At 37.9% G+C, this 16,870-nt stretch overlaps 1 protein-coding gene across 1 annotated transcript in view; it reads left to right on the top strand.

Moving 5' to 3' along the window:
* Positions 1 to 16,870, top strand: part of Maob (monoamine oxidase B) — a 104,701-nt gene that overhangs the window by 42,864 nt on the left and 44,967 nt on the right. Inside the window, 3 exon segments of the mRNA XM_032890243.1 lie at positions 1,632 to 1,726; positions 3,021 to 3,158; position 3,352. Of these exon segments, the coding sequence (XP_032746134.1) occupies positions 1,632 to 1,726; positions 3,021 to 3,158; position 3,352 (234 nt within the window).

The raw sequence follows: 16,870 nt of genomic DNA, 5'->3' as shown, positions 1-16,870 counted from the left end.
TCTTACTAACACGTAAGTTTCAAGTATGTCTTCAAAACATGTTCGTACCAATGTACTGAAAAATATCATTTAACATGCAATGAGAGAGGTCATCAGAGATGAAGATGACTGTGAATCAAACACTGATGCTGGAGTGGAGCTGGCTTTTTCATTTACTGTCAATGTGGCCTGTTTGTGCCTTTGTTTCCTCAGGCATAAAAATAAGGCTATCAAAGAACCTTAGCTCACTACATTGTAGGAATAAGCTTAGTGAATCAATGTACTATAAAAAATTATTTTTTTCTTTTTTTCATACTGTTTAAATGGAACTTAGTGTTTCACATGAGCCAGGAAAGTGCTCTACCATTAAACTATATTGTCAGCATAAATTAATACAAGGAAATAACTGTAGTTTAAATCGAGTGACCATTGGGTGTGTTGCAGTAGTGGAGCCTAACATCACATAGTCATTATTTTTGGTAAACAATAAAGGAGCTGTTTTGTGTACAATGGGGCACAGTAGCATTTTGACATTTCTTTGATTTTATTTGGTCCTATGTAGCAACCAAGTAAATTGAATTTACCATAAGACTAAATATTTCTCTTCAATTCAAAATACCAATTTTCCATCAGAGGCAGTTCTTACTAGATTATGTGAGTGGTTTTATTCATATTTTTATATTTGCCAATGCTATGGATAGAAACCCTGGGTATCCCACATACTTAGCAAGTGGCATCCCTCTGAATTACAGCCACAGCCCAAGAGAGGTTTAAAGATGCAGGGTTTTGTTTGTTTTCTAGTGAGTAACAGAATGGTACTGGGTCCAGATGGGAGGATGGGCGGGGAAGAACTGGGAGGAGGAGCGTAAATAGAAACCATAATCAAGATATATTATGTGAGAAAAAAATCTATTTTCAATAGAAGAAAAAAAAACCTTCTTTTCAAAAGTGACATCACTTAAAAAGAGTGCCGAGCTTTAAGAGCTAAAATACTAGACCATGTCTAGGATGTGTTAGTACAAATGATTGTAAACGGGTAGTCAATAAATAATTTTGACTAGCTGAATAATTAAAGTACATGGATGGAGACATTTCATCCTTCCGTTACCAGGCATATCTGAAATGAAAATGTACAAATGGTCTGGTTTTATGACCTCAGGTTTGAATTTTTTGTTAACTCTCAAAAGTTCAGTTTTCCCAGGTGTTCTTGCAGGTGTTGAAGGCTAGCTCTCTTCCACATTGCTTCTTCTTTTCATAGTTAGTCATACAATGGAGTGTGGGGCTGGCATGGAACCTTTTGGGTTCCAGCACATGGATGGTCTTGATTGTGGTCTTGTGTTTAGATTAGGTTGTCTGGCCTATACTTTAGTTGTTAAAATATGGATACTATTGGTATAATGACATGGAATGTTCATTTAGATGAGGTATTCACTGTTCGTGAAATTTACTTTATTCTTTCTGGAAGAGTCACTTGGTTTCCTAGATGGAAACCTAGATGGTTCTAGGACTCTGCAGAGAATTCTTACATACTTCTTAGTTGTATTATAATAAACCTCATGTGAAAGTGACTTTGCTTGTTAACTGGTGGTATAAGGAGCATTCTGCAATCCTTTAACAGAATTGATCACAGTGTCTTCTTGTATTTCCCCCAGGTATGGCAGCAGCCAAACTTTTGCATGACTGTGGCCTCAGTGTGGTGGTTCTGGAAGCACGAGACCGTGTGGGAGGCAGGACTTACACAATTAGGGTAAGATACTAAGGATGCAGATGAGAAACATGGATCAAAAACTGAGTTGTGTATTAAGACTTTTGTATTTCCTGAAATCTCCATTACCTATCTTCTAAGACAGGGAACATGGCTCTAGAATGTTCCTTATAGTTCCTCTCCTCCTCTTCCTCCCCCTCCTTTTCCTCCCCTCCTCCTCCTCCTTTTCCTCTCCCTCCTCCTCCATAATCATCATCACCACCATCATCACCATCATCACCACCACCATCATCATCATTATTTATGAGTGCTAAGGTGTTTCATCCAGGGACTTGCACATAGTAAACACACAGCACTTCTATTCCAAGCTTCTTTTTTAATCTCTATTCAACTCTTTCATTCCTTCTGTTTCAGTCTTTTTTCTTCATAATTAGCATTGTGAACCTAGAAATGTGAAGGTAGAAAAGGAAGAAGTAAATTGTGTTGTAGTAACAGCAAGAAATTTAATAAAAGTCTGGACTTTTCAACCCCAAGTTTGAGTCTTCTCTAGCACAAACACAATCATTTCACCCATGCAAAGTAAATTTGGGGGTTAGAGGGGGAGTCTCTATTTATTTATTTATTTATTTATTTATTTATCTATTTATTTTTAAACATCAAATCATAATTGTATTACCCTTATGGAGTAAAGTGTGATACATGTAAAATGTGGGTGATTAAATCAAGTTAATTGTTATCTCAGTCACTTGGCATCTTTGGGTCAACATACTTGAAATATATTATGTTTATTTTATAATATACAATGCATTATTATCAACCAAGGATATCATAGTATGTATCAAAGCTCCAAATTTACTCCTCTCATCTTGTTGACTTGTACACTTTCATCAGTAGTTCCCCATTTCCTCTGTCCCTAACACCCACACCCATAAGACCTCCAGTGCCACTGTTATATTCTTTACTTTCATGAGTTTAACTCATTTTAGATTCCACATTTGAGACTGTATAGGACTTGCCTGTCTATATTTTATTTATTTCACTTAGCATAATGTCCTGCAGGTGCATCTATGTTGTGCTAAATGATATTATTCTATTATGTGTATCTATAGTATTTTTATTTGTTCGTACAGAATAACATCAATAGGATGACTTCTACTGGGGAGGGCTAGATAGTAGGCAAGTAAATCACCACAAACAAGTAGGGCTATTTTTGGTGTAATTGAGAAACAAGTACCTAGATTTGCTGGGTGTAGTCAGAGATGTGTTCTTTTATAAGAATGGTCTCTAAAGTGTCTTTTACAAACAGTCATCTTTATTTTTTCCCATGGTAAAACAGAATAAAAATGTTAAATATGTGGACCTTGGAGGATCTTATGTTGGGCCGACCCAGAATCGTATCTTACGATTGGCCAAAGAGCTAGGATTGGAGACCTATAAAGTGAATGAAGTTGAGCGGCTGATCCACTTTGTAAAGGTAAGGTGGATATAACTCCAGCAATATTTTGATATTTTTATCATTGCATCTTACATGTCACTTAACGTTATTGTTCTTCTCTGGAAATTGGTATACAAGTGGCCCAATAATCAAATTTGTCCCTTTCATGGAATTGCCATTGACCTGCCTCCCTCTATGATTTATCTGCATGTACTCTGTCTCTGCTTCTTAGGGTCATTTGTGTCCTCTGGTTCCTCCTCCACACCTACTCTTATTCACATATCATGGCCTATGAGTCTTTTCTTCTTTTTTCTCTATACCAACCATGGTTAACTCTTATCTCTTCATCGTAATTTCTCTTGGTCAATCTGACATCTATGTGTAGCTCACATTGCTAAGGGCTTGAGGAATGGATGATGTTTGAAAAGCAGAAATTCTAGCAGCTTTAAACCAAATAGCTGAAACCCCATTAATCCCCACAGAGGAAAGCACAAATGAGGAGGGTTCACACTGACCACACCTCTCTGTGGCTTCCAGTTCTCCCACTGTAAGTCTTCAGGTGTCTTAGCTCCCTATTTCCGTGCTTTCCCAGAATTGATCTGTGATAAGCAAAGAGTTTTCTATTCTAGGCCTCCCTCACTGTGAAATTCCACAGAAGAACTAATAGGAGATTTTATCCGTGGACTTTGTGTGTGTGTGTGTGTGTGTGTGTGTGTGTGTGTGTGTGTGTGTGTGTGTGTGTGTGTGGCTTTTGTTTGTTTGAGGCAGGCTCTAATAATGTAGCCCAGCCTTACCATGGATTCAGGATCTTCTCTTTCTATCTCCAGAATGTGCTGAGATTAGAGTTGTGAGCTACACATGCTCTGGTAGAGGTTTAGTTCTATCATTCTCTTTTCTTCAATTGCTCCCAGAGATAGACAGAAGCAATGCAAACTTATTGCCCAGGGTAAAAAAAAGTCACTTCCTAAGAAAATGGAAGAAAGAGGAACTGAGAGAGTGGCTTGGGAATATAGCACATGCTAAGCCTGTTTGAGGTCCTAGGTGTACAAGCACATCCTAAGCATGTTTGCAAGCACATGCTAAGCATGTATGAGGCTTTAGGTTTGGTCCCCAGCCCACCCAAAACTAAACCAAAACAACAAAAAGAAGAAACTACTAACAGTTTTAATTTATATAACAGTATAATGCCTTTATATTTGTCTGATTCTATTAAGAAGCACACATAACAGACCATATATTGGGACTCATTGAGTAATATAGAAATGAAACAGGTACTTGATTTGGCATAATGTAATATGAAATGACTGACCTTCCAATTTTGTTTAATAAGCCTTTCTCTTTGTTTCTATGTGAAAAAGACTCACATGAATTGGGAATGAAAATACAGCATGGTGATGGTGTGATTTGCTTAACAAAGGCAATCCCTAGTAAACTTCCTTTGTTGGGCTCTTTGCTTTTTAAATATGTTGTCAAACTGACCTTTTTAAAAAATGTCTTCCTTATTTTGCCTGTGTGATTTGCAGAAACTGAATCATTGTGGCACCAAGATCGCTTGGATTTCTCCAGACAGCAAAAGAGATACTCAGTGTTTACACTTGCTGTTGTTCTCTCTTTGCACAGTGCAGGGGCTCAGTCACTTTAAAGCCATGTCTAGGAGGTTTTGTTTCATTCTGGTCATCTTACAACTGTATTGAATCCCTTGCCTGAGAGAGAATTCTTCTAGTTATCAACTGTGGACATGATATTGCCCTTAAATCATTTTTCACTGTAGAGACCGAATGTGCTTCTTTCTTAGACTATCCTATTAATCTGTGTTCAACCAAGAAAATAGGAATAATGATGCAGTGTCCTGGACTTACTAAAGGGCAAAAAAATTACATATGCCAATAGTGCTCTTTATGAAGTTTAAAGTAAATGTTATTGTTTTGTAATTATTACAAAAGTAAAGCATGCGAGCTGTGAAAATGTAATTTGAAAGTGTGAGTACAGAAAAAGTAGCATTGAGAATGAAACGCTCCATTATCTTTTCTTGAAAATAAAATCACACTCTCCAGGAGTCTATTGCTTCCTAGATTTTTATAGTCCAGGATTGCTGTTGTCTGACCTCTGCTGGAGGAAATGGGAAACATCTGTGAATTTTAAAATGTTGCATGCATATGCATAAGCATATATGTTTGGTATACTAGCTTAATCTCCAATTAATTCTCACTAGTGAAAGAAACCGAGCCATTAATGACACTGAAGTTAGGCATTGCAGACAAGGTGCCACACTGATCTCTTAGTGCTCACAGTCACTGAGGACCTACATGATGACGAAACAAATAAGTAGTGAGCCTCCAACTAAAACTTCTTCCTTATTTTGCACCTTCCATGTCCTTGGCCACGTGACATTTTTTGTATTTTTAACTTGCAAAAATATCTCAGATTGCCATGTCTGTTTCTGAGATTATTGGTGGTGCTAATTCTACTTCTATATGCCTAAGAGGAGGTGTTTTTTCTCAAAAGAGGATGAGTCCCACAATTGGGAATTCTCTAGTACTTATAGGATAAATGATCAACTGGTGGATGGCTTTTTTTCCTCTTTATTTTAGTGGTTTCTTTTAATTCTCTCATACATTACACACTGACCTCAGTTTCCCCTCCTTCCTCTCCTTCCAGTCTGTTCTCCCATCTTTCCTTTCCCCCAGATCCAACCCTTCTCCATTTCCCTTCAGAAAAGGGAAGACCTTCTAGGGATATTAACAAAGCATGACATATCAAGTTACAATAAGACTAGGCACATGCCTTCGTATTAAGACTAGGCAAGAAAACCCAGTAGGAGGGAAGGGGTCCCAAAAGCAGTCAAAAGAATCAGAGTCAGCCTATGGTTCTCTTCTTGCTTTCTCCCTCACCACTGATGTGATGAGCATGCCTATGTACTATCTAGATATATTCTATCTAAACTGTATGCACCCATTGAATGGCATTCTTTTAGAGTTTCTATAGATTTGTTTTATGTTGTTAAAATGTGATTTAGCCAAAAATGGCTTTGTGTTAAAAGAAGCAATACCAATGTTACTGAGATTATCAGTGGGAAAAATGATCATTTAAGTTCAAATTTATATAATTTACAAGGTGTTTTAAGTACAGTATGTCATAATGAAAACCATTATTTGTATAATTAATACATGCTACAAAATTAACTAAGTTATTGATGTAGCCATTATTCTTAGGCAATTATTGTTAAGAATCTGACAGTCTGATACTTTCTTATGGTTTCATTTAGAAGATAGCTGTCTAGATGGCTTGAAAATGGCTGTTTCCCTTTTAAAAATCACAATTAAAAAGAAAAATATAATAGAACCCTTTTTAGGGAGACCTGCTCTATTTGGGGCTTCTGCCTCATTTTCTATCACTGTGTATGTGTTTTCCTATGCACAGAGAGGTGATTGTTTTGCTGTTTGGTTGTTGCTCTTTTGAATTCCTACTTTGAATATTTTGGAGACAGTTTTGAGGCTATCAGTAAATAAAATTTCTCTGTTTCAGAAGTTTTCAGGTGTCTGAGGATTGAGGTATCCATGAAACCATCTTGGTACTGAAAGCTGATATAACAAGTGATTGTTTGATGTGAAGATGTAATGTGACTTAGTATTAAAAGTAAACTTTCATACTAGAACTTGTTTCTAGGCTTCCGTTAAGGAGAGAAACTGGGCAAAAAGGTACATTGGGCTTGACTTGCTTGTCTATGGACAGAAGCAAAGTTCCCTGTCAAAGTCCTTTTTTGTGTTGTGACAGCCAGCTTCAGTGCTACTGAACTGCATGACAAAGGAGACCTCTCACTATTGGATTATGTGTTTGTTTCTGTTATAACTGTGGTTACCTAAACAATCCTGGGGTAAGAGAGAGAACTTGGCACAACTCCTCATTCTTGCCTACAACTCCAAAATCCACTTGAAAACATGGTGCATGAAAATAATGTAGTCAGAGAGGGCACAGTGTAGATCTCCCTCCTTCGTTCACTTTCAGTGAAAGTCCTCAACTGTCTCTTGGTATTGGTAGAGTAGGAATATTAAGAAATAAAATATTCAAATGATACTTGCATTTAACAAATGGCAATTGTCCTGCTGAATATAGGACCTGTTGTATATAGCATCACCCTGGAATCAGTAGGCTGGAAATGTCTTGTATCCAATCCTTTGATTTTCCACTCTCCACAATTTTATACACACGAATATTAAGCCAAGGAAGCCTTGATCAAGTTCCAAAGCGCACATGCTTTCTCCCCCTAAGAGAAGGTCCCAGGGACAAGTTATATGAACTCTTTATTTCACCCAGGAACAGGTTTTTTGAATGAACCTTATACATGCCAAGTCAAATCTATTGGCCCTGGTACTATGTGCTGTTTGAGGTGGGCTTAATGAACAATCCTTCTCCTTCTATTCCAACCTGGTTCCATTTCACAGCTTTTTCATGGGTGACAAGTTTGACTTACCATCATGGAAGAATTCTTTCCTAAGGAAAATGTGGAGAATAGTAATTTCCTCTGCCGCAAGTGGAATCCATTTGTCTAGTGATCATTCTGAAGCGTTTTCTTTTATTATGGAAAGTAAAATGCTGTGTTCAGTAGACAACACAGGCTGCTCTTAAGCACATAACAATTTGCTGATAATTATGCCTTAGGTAGAGGAATTAGAGCACTGTTGTGGGATATATGATAAATTCCTTCTACTCTTGTAAGGTTCCCATTTAGAACTTAATATAAAATTAGATCAGTAAACATATGCTTTATGTACACAAATCCATGCATAAACTTAACATTGACTAGAGTTGTAGAGAACACAGAATCATTATTATATTATTCTTGAGATGTAATGTAGGTAATTCAAAGAAATTGGGGATGATATGATGATTCCTACGAGAAATGGAGGTGGGACTTAGATCTTGTGTAGAGGTTTATGTATTTGTACCAAGTAATTGTGGATTATGGACTAATGAATCAAAGCACAGTTCTAGAGATGGTAGATAATACGGGGTTTTGGCAGCCTGTGGTACAAAGAAGTGACAGGAAGTCCAAGGTGGCCTCAAGTGTGTTACTATTCTTTGTCAAACACTTTACATTGGCATTCTATGGAAAGGTTTAAAAATAGGTTCCCAGGGTGTTTGCTATATGACCTGTCTCTGTCATTTAACTTCTGATGCTACCTTTTGAGGATATAAAGTTTAAAGAGACTGGTTGGAACGCGCCAAAATTTATTTTATTTTATTTTATTATTTTATTTTGCAGGATGGGGAAAGGGCTTTGTGCTATTTCTTTCTGACCCCTGGCACTCACTTTCCTTCCTACCAAACCTGTGTTCTCATCCACTGGGAAAAATCATGCTTAATGTCCACCTTTTCAGTTATTCTGGATGCCAAAGGAGAAAGGTAATCAGTAGTCTTATCTAGCTGTAAAGCCTATGAACCACAACTATGACCGGAATGGCAAGATATCCCCCAAAGATGCAATAGTGGCATTTATATTCCTGAAGGTAACTAACAGGTGTTTACTTGGACTTAAGGCCTGCTCAGTAGGGATCTAATGACTGATACTGTAAACCTAGCGCAGTACTCATGGCTGCTGACACTGTGGACCTTAGAGGAGAACCTACTATCACCATTTTCATAAACCAGTAGAATTTATAAGTGCATTATTGTATCACAAGTAAATGTAGCTCTCACCTCTCATCAAAGGAGCTTCTTTTTGCAATGCATGGAAACTGTTATAGGAAACCACAGCTTTCTGTAATCAAAATGCAAAGATCAAATGGCTGGGGATGTCCAGCTCCAACTGATGCATCTACAAAAGAATCCTTATACTTGCAGCTCAGGGAACATCATCAAAGAGGGTATGGGAAGATTTTAAGATTCAGAGGACCAGAATGTTTCCTTTGAGATGGTATCTTCTAAGTCTGATAGAGAAGCTGTATCATGAAATCTCAACAGTATGGTTGCCTAAATAAAACTTGAAAAATGACAGTACCAGTTGACATGCTAATGTGGGTGCAGGAAATCTCACAACTAGATGAAAGAACAGCAGGCAATCAATGGCTTCTGAGAAAGGGAGAAGCAGTCTTCTTCAGTGACAACCCCTTGATAGGTTATCCAATCTCAGCAGTCAGCCTTGATCTGCTCCCATACTAAATGCAACAGTTTGTAGTTATAAATTTATTTATAATAATTAAAGAGTAAAAGGGTATGAAGTTGTGGATTTGGAAGAAGGAGAGTGATGGAAATAATATTCACAAAGTACTTGAATATTAAATTCTTAAGTAATAAGTTTTTTTAAATATTTAAATATTTATTTATTTATTATATGTGAAAGTACTGTAGGTGTCTTCAGACACACCAGAAGATGGCATTGGATCCCATTACAGATGGTTGTGAGCCACCATGTGGTTGCTGGGATTTGAACTCAGGACCTCTGGAAGAGCAGTCAGTACTCCTAACCGCTGAGCCATCTCTCTAGCCCAAGTAATAAGTTTTTAAAAAACTCTCCTTTCCTTAAAACTTCCCACAAGAAGAACATTAAGTCATAATCTTTTAAACTTGATGATGATGGAATTTTAAGTTTCCTAAAAATGGCTGTTTGATCTTTAAAGCTGTAACACTGCTAAGAACAAACACATTGCCATTTAAATTGATCTCTAACAGTACCTTCAGAGGTTTTTGTGACAACTTCAAACATTGCAAGAACTTGATCTGTTTCCAAGTTAGCCTAGCAACACTTTTCTTCTTTATCCCTTTTTGCTAGTTTATTTTGTTTTGTTTTGAGAGAACATCTTACTATGAACCCTAGACTAACATCCAAGTTAGCATCTTCCTGCCTTAACCACGAGAGGTGCTGGGATTACATGCATGGGCCACTGTATCTACCTCCCATTAACAGCTCTCCCACGGTTCTGCCTCTTTCTCTAGTCTTCAGCCCAGTGACCCCTGGTTCTAGTTGCTTGGTCATTTTTCCCTAACAGTGTTCCAGTTCAAATACAATTTGTGATTCAAAGTTGGTTCCAGGAACAGTTAACCTTTGGTGAGATTAGTGTTAAACACATTAAATTAACTTAAATATGAAGAAAGAGAGGAACTGACTAGTGTAAGCCAGACTATAATTGGTATAAAAAGCCTTTCTATTGCTAACAATTGTGCAATCAGAATTGCACAAAATCAGAATGCAAGAAAATCCAAAGAACATCTCCTTCCAGCTTTCACAGGATGTTATCCAAGCACAATAACATCCTAATGCTGAACATGTACTGCCTAAAAGCAGTCACAGAAGTCTCTTAGAGAATTTCATGATCTTTTGACTTAATACCACAGACTCCTTCTAGAGAGTACAAACTGTGTATTGAAGTTTATCACTTCCTTTCATTCAGTTCAGTTTTTGTCTCTTCCATTAAATTCAAAGGTGTGGATGTCATTCCCGATTACAAAAGGCACTCAGTTCTCAGATTATTTCTCTGTGCATTCCTGCCTTCTTCCTTTCTTCACTTCTTGGTCTCATTTTCCCCTTTAATTGTCTATTTGTGTATCTATCTGCAACAATCATCTATTCATCTCTCTACCCATCTTCCTATCATGTAGATTCATACAGTGGCCTGTAATGCCATACACTGAAATGTATGATGTTTTTCAGACACAGTCTTTGTCATGTGAGAGGATATGTTGCTTTCTTTTTATGTCACTCATTTTTTCCACCAAGACCTCCTGTCATGTTTATTTTTAAAAATGTGATTAGATACAGGCCTTAGTGAGTTCATGATTTGTGAAAAGAACCTGGGCCACTCTTTCCAGCAGAGCTTTGTACCCCTCAGGTGTCTAGGGCAGCAGTCTCCTGGGTTACATAGCCATTAACAAGAAGCAGGCTACTTTTAACCAGACTTATTGTTTACAGTCTCTAGATTCCAAAGCAGCCACTCTAAAGAAAAATATCAAAGGCTCTTATCTTGGTATTACTAGGAAACAGAACTTCCCAGTCTCCTCTCTCTGTCTCTGTGTCTGTCTGTCTGTGTATACTCATTTTCTCTCTGTTGGTTTCTCTCTCTGTCCATCTTTCTGTTTCTCTCTGTCTGTCTCTGGTTCTGTCTCTCTGTCTCTCTGTCTCTCTGTCTCTGTCTCTGTCTCTGTCTCTGTCTCTCTCTCTCTCTCTGTCTCTCTCTCTCTCTCTCTCTCTCTCTCTCTCTCTCTCTCTCTCTCTGTGTTCTCTAACCCCTTGACATTGTCAGTATCATTAATTATTACAAATGAACTTCCATGTCACCTTGTCATGTTATTTGTGCTTTTGTGCCTTTCTACCTCCATCCAAAAAGATCTAATGCTATCAGGTTTTAAAAAGAGTACAGTTTAAGAGAAAACACTGAGTAGCATTGTTACCAGCAAAGCTACTGAGTACCATGAAGATTTTATGATCATCTTAATAGGAAGGATAATTGGTTTGGTTTTCTCTGGAAAATGCACTTTTCTCTTTAAAGTGTTTATTTTTAAATGTGTGTATGTGTTTGTGTGCACATGTGTGCATATGTGAGTTCAGGAACCCACAGAATCCAGAAGAGGACATTCAAGCCTCTGGAATTATCAGTGGTTGTCAGCTACTTATTGAATGTGTTGGGAGCTAAACTCCTCTGCAACAGCAATATGTGATGTTAACCTCTGAGCCATCCCTCCAGCTTGTAAAACATACTTTTCTAATTCTTGGCCTCTGGTATGACACCAGGTAGGATCAAGATGTTCAAATCCTTTTTACAAGTAAACCAAGCCAGTAAATTCATCCTAAAAAATATTTTTACAAGCTCCTTGGACACCGACTGGGAGTTGATGCATTAAATCCAGTCTTCCTTCCTCAGCTTCCTGATTTATGAATAGGCTAGGAGATTAGCATTTGGCTGCAGCTAAAGTCACATGCCCAGCCTAAACTGATCATAGCAAAGAAACAAATGTCCTTTCCTGGTTGTGTTAACTTCTAAATTTTCTTCCACTTTGCTTTGATTTCTTTAGACTAGTATAGAATATGGATTATGATTAGTTGAGAATTTTTCCTTAAGTTACCAAGGGAAGTCACTGCTGATATTCATATGGAGCTAAGCTCAGAGCACAGAAATACATTCATTTTAATTTCTTCTTGTCATATATATATACATATATAAATAAATATATATAATGAGTTGTAGATATACATATATATGTATATGTTATATATATATTGAGAAAACTCCTTATAATAGCTCAAAAATGTCTTGTCTAGTCAAAATAAAATCTGTTCATATAAATCATTTAAAGTTTCCTAGTTGTCTTAATAACAGGTCAAAAGAAAAGCTGAAGTAGATTTTAATTACATATCTTAAATAGGGCGGCTTCTCTTCTAGAGAAAATGGGTTCAAATCTCAATCATGGTGGCCCATAACTGTCTGAACTATTTCTTGGGGGTCTGAATCACTCTTCTGCCTTCTGTGGACACAGGAAAGCATGTGGTGTAAAGACATAAATGAAAGCAAAACACCAGTTCACATGCAATTTTAAAATCTTTTTGAGATACAATTACATGTCCTTTCCTTCCTTTTCTTTTCTCCAAACTCTCCCACATGCCCCTCCTCACTCTCCTTCAAATTCATGAACTCTTTTTCACTAATTGTTATTTCATGAAGTATTAAAAATATAATACATCTTATTGCATCACTATCTGTAAAAATATATCAGTTTATAGTCTTAACCTTTTAATGTAGTCAAAATAGAGTATCAACAATGGTATATTCTGCATACTTTTATGTAACAACCTTTGTAAAAACTGACATTTAGTTGTATTTATTTGTTTATATTAATCATTCCATTCATTTACATCTCAAATGATATCCCACTTCCTGGTTTCCTCTCCACATATCCCCAATCCCACAACCTCCCTCTCCTCCCTCCCCTTCGCTTGTGTGAGTATGAACCCCCACCCACCCATCCTCTCCCGCCCTACTCCTCTGGCATCCCCCTATGCTGGGGCATCAAATCTCCACAGAACCAGGGGCCTCCCCTCCCGTTGATGTCAGACAAGGCCATCCTCTGCTACATATGTAGCATGAATCCCTCCCTGTACACTCCTTGGTTGGTGGTCTAGTCCCTGGAAGCACTGGGTGCTCCGGCCAGCTGATGACTTGAATTAATCACACATGATATGCTCATCATCTGGCTAGTGGTTACCAGATTAGAAAGCAGTTGCCTCAAGGGTTAGTGTAGTCCATGTGTTTTTTGAAAATATTGCTAATCCATCTTTAAAAATTTAAAGCATCACTATAATTCTATTCCTCACAATAGTACACTGCAGATTAACTTCACTTATGCTGCAGATGCAGACATCTGCCATCACAAAAACCTTGGAAGTAAATATAAAAGAAATTGCTTGTATGCCTGTGGCTTACTAAGGACAGCTTCGACTTAAAGAAATTTGTCCTGTGTGCAAAAGCTTGGTGATGGTATGTCCCTATGACTTGGTGCATGTGAGCAGGTTGAAACTTAAGGAGGGTGAAATAATGAGGAAGACATCCGTAAATGAAGGTTTTGAATATTTCCCCAAACCTCAGAGGACTCAAGAAATTGAAGAGAAAATTTTATGGAGAGCATTCATAGCTTTCACATGGGGTCACTATTTTAATGTATGTGATAGTGTGTGCCTGACTGTGACTAACTCAAGAGAAAACAGAGTAGGACCAAAATGCTGTCTGTGGTGATTGTCTTCAATACGACCTTAAGAGAGGCTAATAAGTAAAGAGTACAGAAGGTGGGGGCCCTTGTCACCCATTTCTTGCTTCAGTATGTGTGCTGTGTGAACAATTGTGAAAATGCTGTGGAGGAGCATAGATCTCTGTACTACTGACCTTTACTGTTTCCTCCTTTTCAAGTTGGCAAATGTTAAGGGCAGATGCTCAAGACACCTTCTTACCATGTACAAACTAGGAAAAAAACCCCACAATGCCTAACTACCTATAACATAGGCTACTGCATAAAAGCAAGTGTATACTTAACAGTCGTTGAAGCTTCTGTTCAGAATTGACCATAATAAATGAAGTGACTGACATATTTGAGATCCTGCTATTTGCAATTCATTATTCTAAGCATTGTATGTGCCTTAAATATTTAAAGGTACCATGGTTAGCATCAACTATCCTATCAAATGAGGGTGTTGAAACATAGGCATTTATATGCCCTAGTGCAGATCTCCGAAGCTTAGGTAAGTCATAGAAAAGGATTCAACAAGGATATTATAGAGCTTAGGGTGCCTGTTCACTAAGGCTTCATGAGTCAAGAGATGGTGGGACCTTTCAGGGATTAGGCCTAGTAGGAGATTTATCCCTGAGTTATAGGAAAGCTACGCTTTGAAGAGTTTAAAGTAGTTCTCGAGAAACTTGTCTCAGTCCTTTGAGTACTGGTTGCTCTAAGAGAGCAAGACTGGGGCCAGAGAAATTGTTCAATTTGTAATGCCTAGCCTGACAACCTGATTTCTATTCCCAAGGAAAACATGGTGGAGGAGGGAGCCCATCTCTTCAAGTTGATCTCCACATACTTGACACTGGCATGAGCACATGCACACACACACACACACACACACACACACACACATACACACACGCAAACATACACACACACACAAAGAGAGACAGAGAGACAGAGAGAGAGAGAGAGAATAATAATAATAATAAGAGAGAGAGAGAGAGAGAGAGAGAGAGAGAGAGAGAAATAATGAACCCAAACTGGCTACCCCTACACTTTTTGCCTTCCTTTCTCTCCCTGTGATTTCTCCCTCCTTACATGCACTCTTACTTGGTGCCCTGGTCATTTCAGAGGTCATGAGAGGTGGCACAGAAGAGCTGAAAAAATGTTCCTACAGTATTCTTGACTATTCAAAACTGTAAGATAAATTAACCTTTTTTCTTCATAAAATACCTCTGAGGTGTTTTGTAATAGCAACAGAAAACACACATACACAATATTAAGCACATAACATCACATTCCATACCCAACCAGGGAACTTTCAAAGTATTAAAGCTACTAATTCCAGTGAGAGTTCTGACTCTCTGTGTCACATGAGACAAACATAGGATATACATGTATCTTAAGTGGGATATACTGTATTATGTTCATGTTTCTATTACAAAGTATAAACATATAGTTGGAGGTTGGAGGAGGCACTGTTTTGCATACATCATTCTTCAACAGCAGGGAGATGATAAAACTATATACTTAAGAGTTATTTGGCTGTTAAAGAATGCATCTCTGATATGAGTGACATTGATCTTTGAATTAGAAAGGATGTGAGTCCATCTAAACACAACAGGTTACTTTTAAGCTGCCTCTTCCTTCTGAGGTCAGAATAACTATGCTGCTTCTATTTTGAGGATCTCATCTTTTTCCCTGACTAGTTCCAGGTTTTTTTTTTCTCAGGGTCCTGTTGACATCTTGTCTATGTATCCAGGACAGAGCTAAAGTTTCTTGACTATATCATTCTGAAAGTTATTAGTTGAGTGAATAAAATTTGATCTTTATCATAGCCTAAAAGCGCCAAAATGTTAGTCCCCTATCAACTTCCTGACTAGGCTCTATTCCAGCCATTCTTGCTATTATGTTTTAAACAGGATTTTGCAGTGTTGTGAAGGCTGATTACAAACTCATAATTCTTTTGCTTTGATCTAGAGGGTGAGGTTGCAGGCATTTGTTTTTCGAGACTGAGTTTCTCTATACAGTCCTGGAACTCTTCATGCAAACCTCAAACCCATAGATCTGCACCTGCCTCTGCTTCCTGAAGGCTTGTATTAAAGACATGCACCACCACACCCAGCTCAAGATTAATATTTATTTTAATTATGTGCATGCATGTGTGTGCATGAGTATGCATATGTGCATATGAGTACAGGTGCTTGTGGAAGCCAGACAAGACTGTTGGATGCTCTCTTAGTTAGGATCTCATATCTGTGAAGTAAGACCACGACCAAGGAAACTGTTACTTAATTGGGGCTAGCTTACAATTTCAGACGTTTAGTCTGTTATCATAATGGTGGGCAGGATGGCTGCATCCAGAAAGATGTTCTGGAGAAGGAGATGAGAGACTACTTTGTTGGTGCTGAAAAACAACCCTTGTTCCCATAAGAGATCAATATGTGCTTTTAATTGCTGATCTAAATTCCTGGCTGCAATTTACTCATTTTTAACACAGAGCTTTACTAAATAGCCCAGGATGACATTTAATTTGATATGTAGCTTCTAGTGGTCCCATATTTATAATATCTCGCCTCATCTTACCAAGCGTTGAGATTAAATGTGTATGCCACCACACCCAGCTTCACTTTGCTCTTTTATATGCTAAGTTTATTCCTGTCTCCTGGATTTTGCACTTTGAAACTGAATAAAGGTGGCTGGCCAGTCTTGCTCCCAATGGACAAAGAGATGGGGGGTCCCAAGTCCCATTCCCTTTGAATCTAGAAGGATTCTACTACTGCTTTGACCAGAAGGACTTGATAATAGTGATTCTGTTCCAATTTGGGCACAGCCTTAGGAAAATGACATGTTTCACCTCTCTAGAATATTCACTCTTAGAGCCCTGAGTTACATAGATCATGGGAAACATCCAAATAGTCTGACATTGCCAAGCTAGAGAGGCTACATATGGACCCCAATTACCTATTCCAGTTGAATCAGCCTTTCAGTATTTTGTATCATAGTATTAGCATCAGAATTAAGATTATCTTGTATGTCCAAGCTGAGCC

Source organism: Rattus rattus, chromosome X (assembly GCF_011064425.1).
Source record: "Rattus rattus isolate New Zealand chromosome X, Rrattus_CSIRO_v1, whole genome shotgun sequence".
In the NCBI taxonomy this organism is placed as follows: Eukaryota; Metazoa; Chordata; class Mammalia; order Rodentia; family Muridae; genus Rattus; species Rattus rattus.
Note: the sequence above shows the minus strand (reverse complement) of the source record. Positions and strands in the feature narration are given on the sequence as shown.